Below are 19,298 nucleotides of genomic sequence, written 5' to 3' on the forward strand. Positions count from 1 at the left end.
TGAGAGCCAGCTGTAGATGAAGGATGGTCTTTCTGGCCAATGTTGCCTTGTATTGTGTCAGATAAGGAATTGATGTGGTAGAAAATGTAAAACAAATCCGTTGACGCAGACAATATTGAACAGAAAATCCATTCCAATTATTTAAGATTGGTTGGTTTCATGTTTGATTTGATTCTTGTTTTACAAAGCAAAATCCAAGATGACAGTCAAATTCAGATTTTCTGAATCTGCAGTTCCCTTTGTGACTGCTTCTCAAGTGAACTGGTCCATGTTCAAATGTAGACAATGAAATTATAGCACCTTGATAATTCAATTGAACCTTGACAATTCAATGGGCCTTGAACCCAGGCTCTAATCTAAAAGGCTCCAGAGCTCCCTCTGTAGGGCAGGACATGCAATGCAAAACTGTTTTTGAAAAATGATCTTGCTCCGAAAGCATTGACAAAAATACTGACCAAACAGTATGACACAAAAGTAATGTTTAAAAAAGCTGCACAGAAGTATTCATGGAACAATTTTAAATTGCTATATTTTTTTACTAAAGCATTTCTAAAATAAAACCAAGTCTAATTCAAGAAATTAAAAGAGTGCCAGAGGTCTAAAGAATAGACAGTGAGCGGTGTGTGTGTGTGTGTGTGTGTGTGTGTGTGTGTGTGTGTCTGTGTGTGTGAGAGAGCGAGAGAGAGAGTGTATGAGTCTGTAAGAGAGAGGTGATAGATGGCGCCCCCAGGGCCTTGGGAGGAGGGGGAACAGGGAGGGGGTCTCTATAGAAACGAGATTTATTTAAGGTCCATCCAAAACACATCATTCTCCAGAGAAAGAACTTTCAGATGCACCCTGAAAGAGAAATCCAGGTGTGTCGTGTGTATAATTACAGTCATTGTGGAAGAACCAGCCTTCACCTTCCCACAGACAGACAGCAACAGACTCTCAAAACACCAAGAACACAGAATGTTCCACGTTTGGCTGAGCGTCTCCTGGGAGCAGGACATAACATCCCAGCGTTGCATAGGGGCTGGACGCATCCTAAGCACAAGACTGCCACGAGTGTGTGTGTGTCTGGCCAGACGGTCAGGGGAAAGTCACCTCTCTTTGGCTGTCTCATTCCTGGCTTCCCATACTTTCATGAGGCACAACCGGGGCTAATTAGATCTAGGGAAATATCCTTCTCGAGCTCCTCTTGCACACATGTCTGGAAGAAAGGTTATTTAATAATTACACTTTTAATTATGGCTAGAATCAAAGGGACTGAAATAGAGTGTAAGTGAATCGGTGCTAAAATTGGGTTAGGGCTTTGTTCATTTCCCTGGTTAGCTCCTTACTGTTGGACCCACTGCCTGGACCGCTGGAAGTGTCTGATAATCTGCATGCACACCACACCACACCACAACACAAGAGGTGCCAGAACAACAAGATACATATACTGTTCCTAGCATTGTTGAGTTGTGTTCTTTTCCAAACAAACATCCTGAGCTGTGTTCTGTCTGACCTGGTATTGAAACTGAGTGGTGATGGAAGGCAGGCTAAACCCACACGCGCCGGTTAGTTCGGCTTCATTGTGGCAGGTAAGAAATGCTAATGATGAGTGAAAAACAAGGTGAGCAACGAGGCATGTCTTCACATGCTGGCAAAAAAAAAGAGTAGAGGATGGGGGGGGGGGGAGATCTAGACCGGGAGAGAGAGAGAGAGAGAGAGAGAGAGAGAGAGAGAGAGAGAGAGAGATGGCGAGTCAACAGAAGAGTTAACCTCTGGACAGGCAGATGCCTGATGAAACAGCTCCGCGTCTCCTGCGCGTCTCCTGCGCGTCTCCTCTCTCGCTGGATCCAACATCATTAGGGGAGCGAGGGAGACAGTATGCTCCGGCCGTGAGAACAGTAATGAGCCCCTTCCTCCTCATCCTTCACGAGGTAATTAGTGAAAGACCACTGCACCAATCCCACTCGACACTAATAGACTCCTGAGTGAGTGAGCAAGAAGAAAGGACAGAAAAACAAGAAAATGGACTTTATTCTGTGTGGAAACACACATCTACACACACACACACTCACACACACACACACTCACACACACACACACACACACACACGCACGCACGCACGCACGCACGCACGCACGCACGCACGCACACACACGCACGCACGCACACACACACACACGCACGCACGCACGCACGCACGCACACACACACACACACACACACACACACACACAGACACACACACAAAGACACACACAAAGACAAAAAAATCACACGAAGGATTCTTGCACCCTTGTCATCTCTCAACTGTCTTCTCCTTCACTTCCTTAGTGTCTGTGCATTCTCTCTTTTTTCCCTCTTTTCTTTGTGCAGGGTGGCACTGGAGGATCTGTACTAATCAAAAGTTCCACACTGAGCGCTTTCTGCCGTATCAGATGAAGCTGAGAGGAACAGTGGGGTACTATGATGGTTTCAGAGCAGATTTATTCGACATCTCTGTTCGCAGCCAATCATGATTTGCAGGCATTGGCAATGATTCTCAGATGTGATATCTTTATTCTGGAGAGTGGTGAGCAATATCCCTCTCTGGAGATTTCAAATGAGGAGCCCGCAGAGCACATTTTGGCCTATTGTCTAATTGCGTCCATGCTAATGATGGCTCTCCTTCCACAGGAGGCAATGTAGCAAAAAAAGATCCTTTCTGCGGGACGTTCTCTTTCCAGAGATACTGAACCTTGACCTTAACTCATTTGTGGTGCATGGCAGAAGGAAAGGGGGACCTGCATGAGTGATAAATGCTGTGTGTATGTGCACGGGTACGCTCCATAGTAAGAGGTCTATTTAATGTATGGAAGCTCACAGGGGTGTGTGGCAACTCAATGGCCCTGGATGACAAGGTCAATGCTCACATTGGACCCATAATCAAGCACTCCGTGATCATCGAGACGCGCGCTCAAGGTTAAAATGGTGGCGTTATGATATGATAAGGGGCGAATGCTGACTGGTTGTGGAATAAGGGGATGAGCTGAGGTCCATCTCAAGTCAAAAGGAGACACAGTATATGTACACACAACTACATGGTTACATTACAAGCCATTGTGTAGCATGGTCTCTGTCTTACATTTTCAATGCTATTTTGGCTTTAATTGTGTGATGCCTATTATATAAGGAAGTGAATGATGACAGAATAATCTAAAGTGGGTGGGAAAGGATTTAGTCAAGAATTCAGCATTAAACATGCCATGCTGGTTTGGTGTACCCTGAAGCCTGTTTATAGAATGATAGTCAAAAGATCCCGGATTAGATATATTAGATATATCTAACCTACACAGTTGTACATAGTGTACCATGGCCAGACCTGCCACCCACTCTCCATTTCTCCTGTCTGTCCTAATGGTGAGGGTTTGTCCCAGCTGGGCTGCTGGGTGGTCAGGGGAAGAAATAGAGCTTGGAGGAGGAAGCTATGTGGATAATTGCGGGCGCTTCTGTTTCGTAAAGCTGTAAAAATGCTCCCCTCCCCTACCCACAAGGGTTGTCCAAGCCCTGTGATTTCCCCAAATTCCCTGCTGGAGTCGCTGACCTTCGCTGGCCAGGCCGCTGTAGCCAGCTGTCATTGAGGAGGAGCACATCTGGGCTTTTACACAACCTCACCTGGTTGGGCTTCAGTGTGATAATCTGTCTGTCCCCGCAGTCCTGGAGCAACAGGGCTGGAGGGACATTAGTATGGCCTTTAAGGGTACTTAGAGATGTAACGTGTTTGGTGATCCTACCCACTGGGATCAGGTTAAGAAGCTTCTGGAACATCATTTAAATTTCAAAACTCAAGCCATTGAGCTGTTCCATGCTGAATAGAAACCAATGAATCACTGAAAAACGAATCACATTTTTGATGGCATATGCTTTTTTTTTGTCACCATAATGCTGCTGTATTAGCTTTTTGTGTGTATATATGTATATATATATAGACACAATATATATATGTCACAATACATCTATGTGTACACACAGTCTATCTGCACCAAAAACTGGATGTATCCTACAACTAAACTGTAAAGTTACAAGAATGTTTTTAGAATAAACGGCTGGGTCCTTGGATGTATGGTCTTGTGGCCACATGGTGTGTCTGCAGGGTGGGTACATTAGCACAATAAGATCAGGACCCTTTGGAAACACATTTACAGCCAGTCATGAGGCTCTTCCTTAAGGCCAGGAACCTCTCCCATCTGAGAGGGGGCAGCCAACCACTGAGCTTGTCCCCACAAGACAACATCCATATGCAGAAAGGAGGAAGACCCCAGTGGGAACCTTTGCAGGGCAAATTCATCTGGAATTTAAATATCAAATTCATGTCTTTGAAAATGTACCAGAAAGCCGAGAGTTCAGTACTAATGGACTCTGTCACATCTCTCCCCTGCTGACTGGTCCCCAGGATCGCCTGTCACAAAACACTGAATGTGCTCCCTTTCTCTCTCTCTCTTCTCTTGCTCCCTCTCTCTCTTCCTCTCCCAAAACACTCAATGTGCTCCCTCTCTCTCTCTTCTTTTGATCCCCCTCTCTCTCTTCTCTTGCTCCCTCTCTCTCTTCCTCTCCCAAAACACTCAATGTGCTCCCTCTCTCTCTCTTCTCTTGCTCCCTCTCTCTCTTCCTCTCCCAAAACACTGAATGTGCTCCCTCTCTCTCTCTTCTCTTGCTCCCTCTCTCTCTTCCTCTCCAAAAACACTCAATGTGCTCCCTCTCTCTCTCTTCTCTTGCTCCCTCTCTCTCTTCCTCTCCCAAAACACTGAATGTGCTCCCTCTCTCTCTATTCTCTTGCTCCCTCTCTCTCTCCCTCTCACAAAACACTAAATGTGCTCCCTCTCTCTCTCTTGCTCCCTCTTTCTCTTCCTCCCTCCCTCCCTCTGTCTTTGGGACAGAGAGCAGAAAAGAGTTTGTTAAATACCAAGATCTGTCAGATTAATCACTCATAATTTGATGTACTAAAAAGTCAGGCTAATTAACAAATGATTAGCAAATGATTGTGAATTGCTTGAAATCCAGCTTATTAGCACAGCATTAATTGCTTTGTTTTATAATACCCAGCTGGCTAATTGTTCCTTTCCCCTCTCTTTGTAATTATTCTCACATTGAGGTAAGCATCTCTCCCCTCCCTGATATGGGTCCTATGGGACAGGAAATCTGTGAAAAAGACAAGAAATATCTAGATTTTTCTCTCTCTCTCTCTCTCTTTGTGTGTGTGTTTGTTTGTATATGTGTGTGTGTGTGTGTGTGTGTGTGAGAGAGAGAAACAGAGAGAGAGAGAGAGAGAGAGAGAGAAAAAGAGAGAGAGAGAGCGAGCGAGCGAGAGAGAGAGAGAGAAACAGAGAGAGAGCGAGAGAGAGCGAGAACGAGAGCGAGAGAGAGCGAGAGAGAGAGAGAGAGAGAGAGAGAGAGAGAGAGAGAAAGGTACTGGGTATATCAGGAGCTATGAGGAGTTCTGATGTGTCTTAGTTCATACTAAATGTTTACGGACATTGTGTCACGTATGGTAAAACCCAGCTCCTGTACAGACACACCTAGGGGGCTCAACTGGCTTGCTACCAGGGAATCATACATACTGATGACAATGTATATGTGTTGCTTTAGATGAAAGCTTCTGTGAAATAAATAAACATAAGCATAACAAGTAAATCCTTGAGGCCATCGAATTGATAAGTCAGGACCCTCATTAGTAATACTGCTTTCAGTCATGTGGTCTCTCTGCTCCAAGAGCAGTATCATAGTCCTCTAATTCATTCATCTATGACCTCCTCTAGTTGTGCTACGGTAAGATGGAACTCAAATTACCTTCTAACATGAATACTCCTAATCTCCCCTCTGGACAGCAGTAAATGTCTTCAACAAGGCAGCCTCAGCCTCAGCCTCAGCCCTGGGCTCGTGAGGTCACGGTGCTTTTCCCAGTGCAGTTCCAGGCTCTACGAGATAAGTCAGTCCCCTGAGGCCTCTCTTCCCAGCGGCATGGAAATAAATAGTCATTGCAAAATGATGCCTAAGAGGCCTCAAGTGTGTGTGCTGTGTGTGTGTGTGTGTGTGTGTGTGTGTGTGTGTGTGTGAGTGAGAGAGAGAGAGAGAGAGAGAGAGAGAGAGAGAGAGAGAGTGTGTGTGTGTGTGTATCTGAGGGTCTTCCCTTTATTTGTACCTTTTCTTCCCTGTCTGTCCACAGGGCAGTGGTGATTGTGGTGACTCCCTGTCAGGAGCACAAAGGGACGGATCTGATAGAACTAATCTGATCTGAGTGATTCTCACTGCTGCAGAGGAGCGAGCCACTTAGATTAGATGGAAATGTATTCAAATCACTCATTAGATTTCATAGGGACAACGGGGAAAGGGCCATATAATTACAAGAGGTTTTCTGAGGATGAAAGTGACTAGTGACAATTGTTACAACAGTACAGCTTCACCACATAAAGACGACAGCTCAATATGTTAATAGGTGAATGCGTGTCTGGAGCAAATATACCGTAAACAAATTTCACTCTGCACTCTATATGGAACCTTGGCTTGGGGGGCTTCCTTGGATGACAACACACTTATTTAATAATTGCATTACATGCCAGTGTAAGCTACAAGGAGCACCAGGTGATCAAGCACAAGCTGATTGTGTTTATTATGCTTTGTAAACCCACCTGGCGCTGGAACCCACGTGTAATAAGACTTGCGAAGATTTATTCACGACAGATGAGGGAGGACATGAGTGACATATAAGATCTGAAGCAGGGAATATAAACACAGCCGTAGAGCGCGGGCTATCACGGCAGACCCCAGCTACTAGACCAGACTGATGTCCACAGAGGTCTTGTCGTTTACTGCGCGGTTAAATCCCCGTTTTAAACGGCCATGCGGGAAGGGGCCGCTTAGTAGAGAAGTGGGTCAGTCGCTTCGTAGAACACGATGGCTTGTTAGCGCATTACAGTAAACAGACCGCACGACCTGGGACAAGGTGCCACACAGCAGACCCCCTGGCAGTAATACGCAACAATGAAAATTACACAGGCTAATTAGCACCTCCTTGGCACAGAAAGACTGGCTTCGTCTTACCAAAAGGTTCATCTATTCCTTGTTTCCCTCCTCAGTTCCCCTTATTTTCGACATCATTACGGGGCTTGAAAAAAAAACTTCCATCATTGCACGCTCGCGTGATTCCGAAGATGGTTGATAATTTGTTTCGGGACGCGGAGGCCCAGGGCGGGGGGAGGCCGGTTAGGACCCTCTCCCGGGTTCACCCCGTGGAGCCTGCCAGCAGCCATTCCTCCCGCAGTAGCCTTCATTCAAACACATCTAATGGCTCATTTCAGAAACTAATTAATTTCAAATAGTTCAAACAGTCAGTGAGTACACACAAACATGGACTTAATGAGAGCCCAGAGAAAATAAATAGGAGCAGACTTAGAGGGTTTCTCTGGTTGGGAACAGGACGCTAGTAGCCTATTCCATCATCTCTGCCTTACATATCCGATCCAGTAATCCATAATATAGAGACAGTCAGCATATAGGCTACAATTCTAAGCAGACAGATGGACCGATAGGACATTCTGAGACATGGCATCCTATGTGGAGCGAAGCTATTGTGGCTATGTTGTCCTTGCCAGCATAAGGATCAGCACTTAGTTCTGTACAGTTTTGAATAACATGGACACCAAGAGTGCCATAACAATTTTCATAGACAGAATACATTCTGTGCTACGAAATCCATTAATTTATTACAAAACCATGTCACACTGTAATACCTTTTGTCCATGAAAAACACATATACATATTGAAAAAAAAAACTAAACTGACGATTTATTTCACGCACTAAATTGATTGTTGTGCCTTTCACTTTGTGGACAAAATAAATAATGTATCCATGTAATAGCTGTCCTAAGCCAACATGTTTACTTTTGTGGCACGAAATGCACAATGCCCTACACTGTGATCATTCTGTGCCATGGAATGTTCATTTTGGAACACAACATGAAATGAAAAGGAATTTCATGGAATGATGTCCATTGACTGTATTACTGAAAGTATGATGCGCACAAAAGGCCTTTGGTCCAACACATTGTGTGAGTTGACAGGTTACAGAACCATTCTGTCCACGAAAGCAAAGACTGCTTGAACTTTTGTTCTTATTTTGCTAAAATACAGAATTAATTATGTCCATAGGCTATATTCATAAAGGTATGATGTGCACGAAAGGTCTTTGGTTGATGCATTCTGTAAGTTGGCAGGTTGTCCACTAAAGTTTTGCAGACTTTGGTGTCATTTCAGACGTCTACAGTCTTTGCTTATAGGACAGAATACATTCTGGAACCTTCTGACTTAGGGGATGTATGGAACCAAAAACCTTTCATGAACATCATATTTTCAGTGATGTAATAATTAATTTGGTACTTTAGCAAAATACTGATGTCTACAAAGATTCAAGCAGCCTTCGCTTTTGTGGACAGAATGTGTTCTGTGTTGGACCAAAGCTCTTTTGTGGACAGAATGTGTTCTGTGTTGGACCAAAGCTCTTTTGTGGACATCATGCTTTCAGCAATATGGCTAAACCTTTAAGTGGACAAAATGAACATGGCACGCATGGCAGGGATGGCTCATGTTAGAGCACATTCTGATCTTCATTCCATTCAATTCAAAATGGTGATCTAGGACATGTAATACATCGGCAGACTCACTTTTGTTTACAAAATGAGTTTCTTTTGTCTACAAAGTAAGAAGTGCATTCAGCCTTTTGTCCACAAAATGAAAATCACAGTAGTCATTTTTTTTTATTGTGAACAAAAGACATTACAGTGGTACATGATTTCACAATAAAAAATGCATTTGGTAGAACAGAATATGTTCTGTATATGATATAAGGTCTGTTGCACTTAGTGTCCGTGTAATACATGTAATACTTTACTCCATTCTATTTGAATGGGAATCCTTCTAAACATAGAGGGTATGAGTCCACATTAGGAGTTGTATATTCATTGATAACCTGGTAGTTAGGACTTTGAATGGACGCATGTTAAATGTGAAATAAACGTCCAACTCTTGATTTAGGATGTGGTCATTGGCTGTTTGACTGGAAGCAGAAATCTGCCACGCTTGGAGTCCCTGAGGAACAGATTGCAGGATCTGTTCCAGGGTCAGTGACATTCAGCGGGAAGCAATCAGCCTTTAATGTTTCACTCACGATGCCGTTACATTACAGGAAAGTCCCACCTCAGTTTGTAAGGCACATTTGATTTTGGCCACGACTAAACATGAGCTGGACCGGGTTGTGTTCTTGCTGCGGTGACATTTGGGAAGGGGCTAACACATCAAGACACTCACACGCAGCACCAGAGAGTTTCTCCTGGTTGTGGATAGGTGCTTTTCATTCCCATTGCCCTTTCAGCTCCCTGGTTCAGAGATGATTGCATTCATGTTGCCCATATGATTATGATCTATAGGGTTGTTCAGGGACTCAACAGCCTCACAGTTGTGGCAAAGTGTTTCCATACGTCATCTAATGCTGTAAACATGACATATCAGAGTATTCTTCAGCTCTTATTGGTTATTGCCGGTGCTTGCTAAATGTTTAAATGCATGCTGTAATTCAGGTCAGCTTTGCAGAATTTGATCATTGCTTTTGTATAAATTGTGGAATTATTTCAATTGTTATTTCTTATGGTGTTTCTGTGATTTTCTGTATGTCATTTGTTTATCTATTTGTTTTATTTTTTTCTATTTGTTCTCTTTCTTTACAACAGTACAAAATAATGTTGTTGTGATTTGAGCATTTCTTAAACCAATTACACTCTCTCCAGTTCTCCTTGTTTGCCTCTCTGTAATTCAAATGAGTTTCTACTCGTTTCTGTATATGTTGCGTAATTCCATTTAAATAGAGAAAGAGTGGAAACCTTTGTCTAAATGTACTGAAAAGTGCGTACTACATCTAAATGCATAAGTGAGGGAATAAAAGTATGCACAGCCTCTGATTGTATATGGCAATATGGGCTTATGAGATGCCCAAGTTACTATGACAACAACTAAAACTAAAACAAATAAAATGTATGTTGAGAATAAACAATGAATAAATGACAGCACTGAAATGCCTTCGCACACACTGTATGCGTTTATGTGGGTTTATTGACTAAACTCAAATTATTTTTTTTATCTAAACCAAAGAGCTTCTATTTGTCAAAAACAATATAAAGTAACGTGAAATTAATCTGAACTTAACATCTTCTGCCTTGATATCATACTTCCCCCTCACACTTAACATCTTCTGCCTGGATATCCTACTTCACCCTCACCTTTGTGCCCAGACCCTGCACAGGCTGGGAATGGCAATAAGTCTTCTTCAGTATTTTACTGCTCTCTAGTGGCTGAAGAATGGAAAATGGAAATCTCTGTTACTTTAAGATGATGGGCTGTTTCTTTACAAAAGAATTATACAGGTTTACATTCAAACTTGTCTGAATATATTCTCATTCCATTTCCATCCAGACCACACTGGGTATTAATCTGTCAAAAAATTAAGAAATAAGTTAACAATGTATTCAAAGTTCAAACAAAAGTGTTCAAAGTAACCACTGCAATGCCAGTCTCAACAGAGATTTGTAAAGACACAACAGCTATGATGCTGTCTGCTTTGTGCTCTTCTTCTTTTTTCCTTTCGCATCTTTTCTTTTCTTCTTTTCTTTTCCCTTTGTTCCTTTGCCTTTGGCCCCGTCACCTTCCTCATCAATAGTCTTGGTGGCTCTCAGCTTCTTCTTCCCCAGGGGCGTGCGACTGTACCATGCCTGCCAACACAAGCAGTCAGACTCCAATCATTTAGTTTATATGTAGCATTATAGTATTCTTTCTGTTGTGGCATTATAACATTCCTATAGCACTGCACAGTAAAAATGAATTGTCACAATCACAGTCAATGAGATCCAGCACTGGGACTAAAAGTGGGATTACAAATCTCGCAGTAATTGAAGTAAAAGACACTGAAAAGTGTTTTAAAAAAAACTTGAACTTTGTTAAAGTTAACATTGCCCTTTATTTGCTTCTGTGTTGGGCAGACCTTTTCTCTTAGAAGTATATTCTGAAGAAACATGATTTATATTGGCCTTTAGATTTAAAGATGGTATCTGACCTTAAAGGCCTCCTCCTCCTCTTTGTAAACAGGGTCCTGGCGTGCGAGCACTGGGATGAACTCCACGGCACTCAGGGGCCTCCTGCCCATTTGCCCCAGGCGACGGGTAGTTAGTACTGTCCTCACGGCCCGGAGGATGTGCCCCTGCGTGTAGCCATCTGTTACTTTGGCCAGAGAGCTGAGGTCCAGCGCAGGGGTGAACTGAGCTCCACGTGTCCGCAGCAGGTCCCTCCACAGGACTGGGGAGAGAGAGAGAGAGAGAGGGAGAGAGAGAGGAAGAGGGAGAGGGAGAGGGAGAGGGAGAAGGAGAGGGAGAGAGAGAGAGAGAGAGAGAGGTGGGTTTATCTCCATTAGACTAATGATTATGGTTACCGGTATGTATTTAGCACGCCCTTCTCTTCAAAGAGACTTACAAAACATATTTAAAAATGTTGAACTTTAACAATAACAAATTAAGACATACAAAAATATTAAAAACAGCAGTAATTTAAATATAAGAATGCAATATAAATAACAATTATCACAATAATAAAATCAACAATATGAACTTACTCTAACCATGACACTAACTAGAGATGTCTGGTTTGAAGGAAATACTGTATTCAATTATATTTATTTTCACATTGTTGTATTGTTTTGATTATACTGGGAAAACATGGTGGTAACAATCCGTGCCATCTAGCAACTAACTAATAAATAAGTGAGCTCTCACCTAGTCTAGATGCATAGTCTGGCCTGGGGATCAGGATGATCTTCTTGTAAACTTTACAGAGGGACTTCAGATCGGCCTCAAAAGGCCGCCTGGTCGTCCCCACCACCAGGACTCTGTCTTCCGGTCGCAGGGACTTCAGCATCTTTGGAAGATCTTTCTTCAGTCTCTTAGGTTCCATCTGCAGTCAGAGAGAAAGCAGAGACTAAGAAAGAAGGACCAGAGAGGCCGCCGGGATAGATGTATAATCTTTGTCTGTTCTCGGTCTGGATGTGGTTAACTTATGATCCACAAGGGTGCAGTAAAGTCCTTAAATAACCACCAGGTTTCCCCCAGAACAGGAGAAACGAATATGTGTTTGGTATATTGCTGTAGCTGAGCGCAAACCCTATACACAGGAAAAAGTCAAAAACTTAAATTACAACTGCAAACTACTGAAGAATGTTGAAGAAGGATATGGCTGAAATGTGTGTGTCTGTGTATGGCAAAGCATAAACTATTACTTAATTATTACTAAACTTTATGTCTGATTGATTATATTTTTCCCTCAAGATATTTTGCTTCTTGTAACAGTGCAAAACCAACTGTGTCACACCGAAGAAAATAATGAATTATTAGTACTAGTCCTAAAATATAGAATATTGAAAGGTCATAGGTGACAGTGGTCTGGGAGCCTACAGTGACTAGATGGCAAAGATAGACTTAAATAGTTTTGAGTCATTTCAAAGAACCCTCTATCTACCTACAGCCAGAGCCCCAACCACTCACTCATCTCAACCTTCTGAAATGGAACAAACTCCAGTGTGGTGTGAACCTTATCTGCATCGCGTGTTCTACCACTGCTAAATGAAATACCTCTCTCTCACCATGGCGTTTATCAGAGGTTAAAATCATACGTGACTGACTGACTGTTTTGAGGTGAGAGCAACCATTAACTGATTCTACTCCATACATACGTGTGCTGGTATGTGACTAATGCTGTTTTGATTTGCTACACCACTCTTGCTGATGTTTGTCAGCAGAGGAGGTGTTGAGTCATGTTGAGTTCTCCGTGCTGCGTTCAAAGTCAGAGTTCAAGGGTACTGTACACCAAGCTAAAGCCCTGGCTTAAACATTAGTTTGAGTTAATCACAGTATTTGAGTGACACCCAGAGGCTTTAGCACTACTGTGAGTTCATCACACTCTTCCAGCAAGCTTACTGTCTGCAACATTTTACAGCTCTGGGTAGTACTGCCAGTTGAATAGGATTAACAGCGGTGATAACACCAACCAAACTATTTAACCTTCACTCCACGTTGATATAAATGTGCAGCCAGGTGATCTCTGTGCAGGACGAGGTGTATTAAGGACAGGTGATATCTGTGCAGGACGAGGTGTATTAAGGACAGGTGATCTCTGTGTAGGACGAGGTGTATTAAGGACAGGGGATCTCTGTACAGGACGAGGTGTATTAAGGACAGGGGATCTCTGTGCAGGACTAGGTGTATTAAGGACAGGGGTTCTCTGTGCAGGACGAGGTGTATTAAGGACAGGGGTTCTCTGTGCAGGACGAGGTGTATTAAGGACAGGTGATCTCTGTGTAGGACGAGGTGTATTAAGGACAGGGGATCTCTGTACAGGACGAGGTGTATTAAGGACAGGGGATCTCTGTGCAGGACTAGGTGTATTAAGGACAGGGGTTCTCTGTGCAGGACGAGGTGTATTAAGGACAGGGGTTCTCTGTGCAGGACTAGGTGTATGAAGGACAGGTGATCTCTGTGCAGGACGAGGTGTATTAAGGACAGGTGATCTCTGTGCAGGACTAGGTGTATTAAGGACAGGGGATCTCTGTACAGGACGAGGTGTATTAAGGACAGGGGATCTCTGTGCAGGACTATAGGTGTATTAAGGACAGGGGTTCTCTGTGCAGGACTAGGTGTATGAAGGACAGGTGATCTCTGTGCAGGACGAGGTGTATTAAGGACAGGTGATCTCTGTGCAGGACTAGGTGTATTAAGGACAGGGGATCTCTGTGCAGGACTATAGGTGTATTAAGGACAGGGGATCTCTGTGCAGGACGAGGTGTATTAAGGACAGGGGATCTCTGTGCAGGACTATAGGTGTATTAAGGACAGGGGATCTCTGTGCAGGACGAGGTGTATTAAGGACAGGTGATCTCTGTGCAGGACGAGGTGTATTAAGGACAGGTGATCTCTGTGGTGTCCCACTGGGCTGCTGGGCCTCACCTCACCTCTTTCTCCATTTTGGGGATTTTCTTGTAAAATGTTTTCTCCGCATCACCAATCCACACCACAGATGGCTGCAGCTGCCGGGCCACCTGCCAGACACAAACAAAACAACCATCACACACACACACACACACACACACACACACACACACCACACACACACACACACACACACACACACACACACACACAAACACACAATTTGAGGTGTTGACAGTAAACTCAACATTAGTAAAAATGATATTTACTTCCTACCTCAAGATGATGGTCTGTTTGTGTCTGTTTGTGCTTGTGCATGTTCAGGTTTTGTATTTAGATGTAGGTGCATGGTTGAAGTGCACTGCAATTAACTGAACTGAAGGCAATCTCTGATCCAGCGCAGAGAAGGTATTTTGTTTGGAGTGAGGCTCTCATCTACTGTGAGCACAAGTCCTGTCGGGGCACGGCTCCTTTCCCAGCATGCATTAGGACAGGTGCTGAAAGCTTGCCGTCTGCACAATGGCCTGAGAGAAGCCTGCCACTGTAAGACCTGTCCTGTTTACAGCTAAGACCAGCTGTGTGGAAAGGGGTCCAGGCAGACAGGAGTCTGTCCCCCACGTCTCTGTGCACACACACACACACACACACACACACACACACACACACACACACACACACACACACACACACACACACACACACACACACACACACACACACACACACACACACACACACACACACACACACACACACACACATCTAGTTCTGCTTACACACCAGCATTCCACCAATCTGGGCAGCTGTTCATATTTGGGAGAGTTTCAGCTCGCTTCTAAAGCATTTGGGGAATATCACTGCTAGGCCTGGATGTGTGTACATGGTGTTAATCTTCCTGTTGTGATCGTGACACTGATACCCACAGGGTTCAGCGTGTCTTGATATAAACACATGTCTTGTCTCTACTAACCATCAGCTTGGCTGTCAGCTTTCATGTGGTTAGCAGTCTGGAGGAGGGTACCAAGCCTGGCAAGGCTGTTATCAGAAATGCTGCTGTTTCTTACCCTGTTCTTGAGAGGACAAGACGACTCGCCCATTATCTGTTTGAAAGATTACAGAGAGGCTCAGGCTGAATGCTACCTCTCACCTTGAACACCATGTGCAGGAGGTACTGAAGGCCAATTCTCCCTGGGTATTTCCCTGCCAGGTTGCCAGGGGACAGATTGAAGAGGTTGGCCCCAGTCTCGGTGCACATCGCATGGACCAGCATCTTCTTTCCCACCCCTGCAGGGCCAGCCAGCAGCAAGGTCCTAATGAGCGGAGCCTTCTCATGGACAGACTGGGAACCTGGACAGAAGACAAGCTACGTCAATAGCTTCAGTTTAGCGGCGGTGGTTTAGCTCCTGGATGATGACTCTGGTTGGGACACGGCCCTGATCTGGGCCAGATCCGGTGCGTCTGCTTCAGTCTGCTGCTGCTGTAGAGGATGTGAATGGGCCCACGTGCAGCTGGCCCCGGGCCCCCACAGCTCCTTCCCTTCACACACATTAATGAGAATGGAGCGCAGAACAATAGCTTAATTAGCCCTGGGGCTGGGCCAAGACTGGCCTATTGTGCGTCTGATGTTTACTGCAGTGAAGAGTTTGTGCCGTGCAGGACCAGAATGCTGAGAGAGAGGGAGAGAGTGAGTGCACATCCTCTCTGGGTTCCTTCTACATCAAACACAGGTGCATTCATACCACTGGATCACGGACAATCAACACACACACACACACACACACACACACACACACACACACACACACACACACACACACACACACACACACACACACACACACTCACGCAATGAAAACAATAACTCTCTTTTACTTGATGATTAACAGCGGCCTGCAATCTACTCTGACCTTTAAAGCTTACCTGCCCTCTCTCTCAACACCTCAAACTGACAGGCCGGATACAGCACTGAGAAGGCAGGAGAGGATTTGGTCTGATTATCTGTACTGGACACAAGGCTGTCTCTCTTCTCTCCTGGCCTCCATGTCAAGGAGTTCCTCAGAAAAACCTCAGAGATAAGTGGACACATTGGCAACTCTGGATCATTAGTGAAGAATTCCAAGCTGTGAGGGAGAGTACAAACCAAAGTTCAAACACCTGCTGTAGCATATTGCTCTATCTAACAGCCCTATTTTAAAACCATTCACTCAAACTGTTTGTGTTGGAAACGCTCTCTGTTAGCAACTCTTTTTCAGCCCAGTGATTCTTTCAATGGTCAATGTCAACAAATCAAAAGATCTGCCTAACATCCTGGTCTGCCCAGTGTTTGCATCAAGTGAAGTGAACTATGTCACCAGCAGAAGGAACTGAGCCTGTCTGACAGCACACACACACACACACACACACACACACACACAGACACAGACACAGACGCACGCACACACACACACACACACACACACACACACACACACACACACACACACATACACAGACACACACACACAGTGTTCAAATGCAGTAAAGCTAAATGAAATGACCAAGTTAGTGTTTCCCAACACAGATGCCCTCAAAGGCCCTTTGTTTGAGAGAAATGTTGTAAAGTAGGTTTGATGTTTTCCTTGAGTGTGCTCTTGGAATCCAACCACTCTCATCCCTCTCCTCTCTATGTTTATCATCCTCACTCATAAACGTCATATGATCTGTGTGACTCCTGCTGAGTTATACGGCCTTGCTTATTGACTTTATCACTTTGTTTATTGCTTTTCTAGTCTAGTTTGACTGATCCAGTTCACCACATTCTGATGCAATGGAGGTATTCGCAGGAGGGTAGTAGCTGTGGTGCTACGTTGCTAACGTGTTGCTCTCTGTGTTGCGTTTTGTTAGTGATCTATCGGAATGTCCATATGTCTATGTGTGCATGTACATGATGTGAATGAGCAACTGAGGGAGCCGGACTACAAGTCCATTTCCTGCTGTTTCAGCACTCTCCCACACTAGGCTGTAGCTGCAGAGGGAAAGGAGAGAGTTTGTTTGAACTTCAGACACTGTTGAGAGGATGATAAGAGGAAAGAGCAAAAAAGGAGAGGAGAGCGTGTGAGAAAGGGAGAGAGACAAAGACGTCCCATTCCCTTGGGCCTCTGTTGTGTCCCCCACGGTCTCTCATGTCGGCGACTCTTCTGTTTTGAAACTCTTGTCCTGTTGTCTCTCCCTCACGGAGGTCTGTGCTCATCCTGACTCTGATTATGTGTGAGGCGCCAGCGGAGCTCCCTCTCCTAAACAGAACGGCCTGTGTAACCAGTGACCTCTCCGTCGCCTGTGAGGACACAGTGGAAGAGCTGTGTGTGTGTGTGTGTGTGTGTGTGTGTGTGTGTGTGTGTGTGTGTGTGTGTACATCAGGGGGTCGGGTGGGGAATAGCTGAGTGATATGTGGCCTGGGGACAGAAGGGTTTGTGTGTGTGTGTGTGTGTGTGGGGGGCTGCCAACTCTCTCTTGATCCCCTCCTGGATCAAGTTGGATCAGTGTGTTAATCCACCCTAAGCAGACGCAGGGGTTAGTATACCCTCACTAGGGTGCTAAACATGGTGAGGGCATCCCCCCGCCACCTGACTCCCATGGTTGCCCAGGCGATGGGGCTGTATACAGCAGAAGATTGGCAGATGTGTCACTGAGCCAACTGAACCCTCTCCAAGGTTACGCACAGGTCAGCAGGCCACTGGCTTCTGCTCACACACTCCTCATTAAACATCCATGCGGCTATCACACACACACTCTGGTACGCACTTTACATGTGACAAATGAAGCGCTTACTATCTCCAGCCGTCTGAAGTGCTCTTCGTCTACACTAACACTACAACTCCATCAAGGCAACATCACAGTCTTAAAGTGAAACTGGAATAATATTATAAAACAACATTACAGTCTTAAAGTTCAACTGGAATAATATCATAAAACAACATTACAGTCTTAAAGTTCAACTGGAATAATATCATAAAACAACATTACAGTCTTAACGTTCAACTGGAATAATATCATACAACAACATTACAGTCTTAACGTTCAACTGGAATAATATCATACAACAACATCACAGTCTTAAAGTTCAACTGGAATAATATCATACAACAACATTACAGTCTTAAAGTTCAACTGGAATAATATCATCCATACCGGAGCATGGCCACGGGTGGCCCTCAAACACATTCTATCTGGTGTGATGATGTTGATGATATCATCACTGAACTTTACACTGTCTACTGTTCGACCTCCTCCAGGTGTTCCAAGTGCTGACGTCACAGTGCAGAGGACGGAGGTTGTAAAGGCCACAGGGCAGCGTAGAGTCAGTGAGGTGTCAGAGACATCACCAGTGGCCCGAGGCTGGTGGCAGCTTCCCAAATCAACACGCCGCCCCTTTGTGCGTAGTCATGACATCACACTGAGCTGTGGAGGAAGTGGGTAAGGGAAATAAATCATTTGGATCCACGTAGACGCTCACCTAGGGGCAGGATCCCGTAAAGAGCGATGAGCTGGCGGACGTCTGAGAGGGAGGGCATGGGCTCGATGTGGGCCTGTCGGAGCGTGGTGCCCAGGTAGCTGTACTCTCCTGAGAGACACACAGACAGACAGACATACATACAGAAAGAAAGAGAGAGAGAGAAAGGATAGAGAGAGAGAGAGAGAGGGAGAAAAAGAAAGATACAAACACAGATCGGGTCAGAGGGAAGGTCAGGAACAGGAACAAGAACTGGAACAAGAGGAGGTTACACAGCGGACAGTGACGGTCTTTTCCAGAAGGTAGCGATGAGTCATGTTGCCATGGTTCTGCTGCCATGACTAACATGTTTATGCACACAGAGATGTGCTCCAGGCTGATTAGGTGCTCTCCTGCCAGATAATGACAGCTGGCTCTTGTGGGTGCTATATTTACCAAGCCCCGCCCTGTTCGCGTGTGTGTAAATGGATTATGGAAAACAAAGGCAATTTGCCCTGACACGAATTGAAAAACACTCAGCTCTATGTTTCTGGAAAAGATGAATAAGTTAACCTCACACCCTTGAACTCAAAGTAGACAAGAGTGAGGGGATAACTGTGGTCAAACCTACAAGGGAAAATAATTTGTACTAGTGGGTGTGCATGTTAGTTTTGTTTGTGTGTGTGTGTGTGTGTGTGTGTGTGTGTGTGTGTGTGTGTGTGTGTGTGTGTGTGCACTGGTTTTCCCCTGTTTTTCTTCAGCTGTGAAATGGATCGGATAAAGGGCAGGCAGTGAAACTGAATCA

At 44.6% G+C, this 19,298-nt stretch overlaps 1 protein-coding gene across 1 annotated transcript in view; it reads right to left on the bottom strand.

Annotated features, from left to right (window-relative positions):
* Positions 1 to 10,093: 10,093 nt before the first annotated feature.
* Positions 10,094 to 19,298, bottom strand: part of iqca1 (IQ motif containing with AAA domain 1) — a 29,913-nt gene continuing 20,708 nt past the window's right edge. The window contains exons 14-19 of the mRNA XM_031558147.1: positions 18,518 to 18,625; positions 15,173 to 15,372; positions 14,049 to 14,135; positions 11,821 to 11,998; positions 11,109 to 11,347; positions 10,094 to 10,767 (exon numbers count right to left, since the gene is read on the bottom strand). Of these exons, the coding sequence (XP_031414007.1) occupies positions 10,600 to 10,767; positions 11,109 to 11,347; positions 11,821 to 11,998; positions 14,049 to 14,135; positions 15,173 to 15,372; positions 18,518 to 18,625 (980 nt within the window). The 3' untranslated portion in view covers positions 10,094 to 10,599. The remainder of the gene's footprint in view (positions 10,768 to 11,108; positions 11,348 to 11,820; positions 11,999 to 14,048; positions 14,136 to 15,172; positions 15,373 to 18,517; positions 18,626 to 19,298) is intronic.

Source organism: Clupea harengus, chromosome 21, assembly GCF_900700415.2.
Source record: "Clupea harengus chromosome 21, Ch_v2.0.2, whole genome shotgun sequence".
Taxonomy (NCBI): domain Eukaryota; kingdom Metazoa; phylum Chordata; class Actinopteri; order Clupeiformes; family Clupeidae; genus Clupea; species Clupea harengus.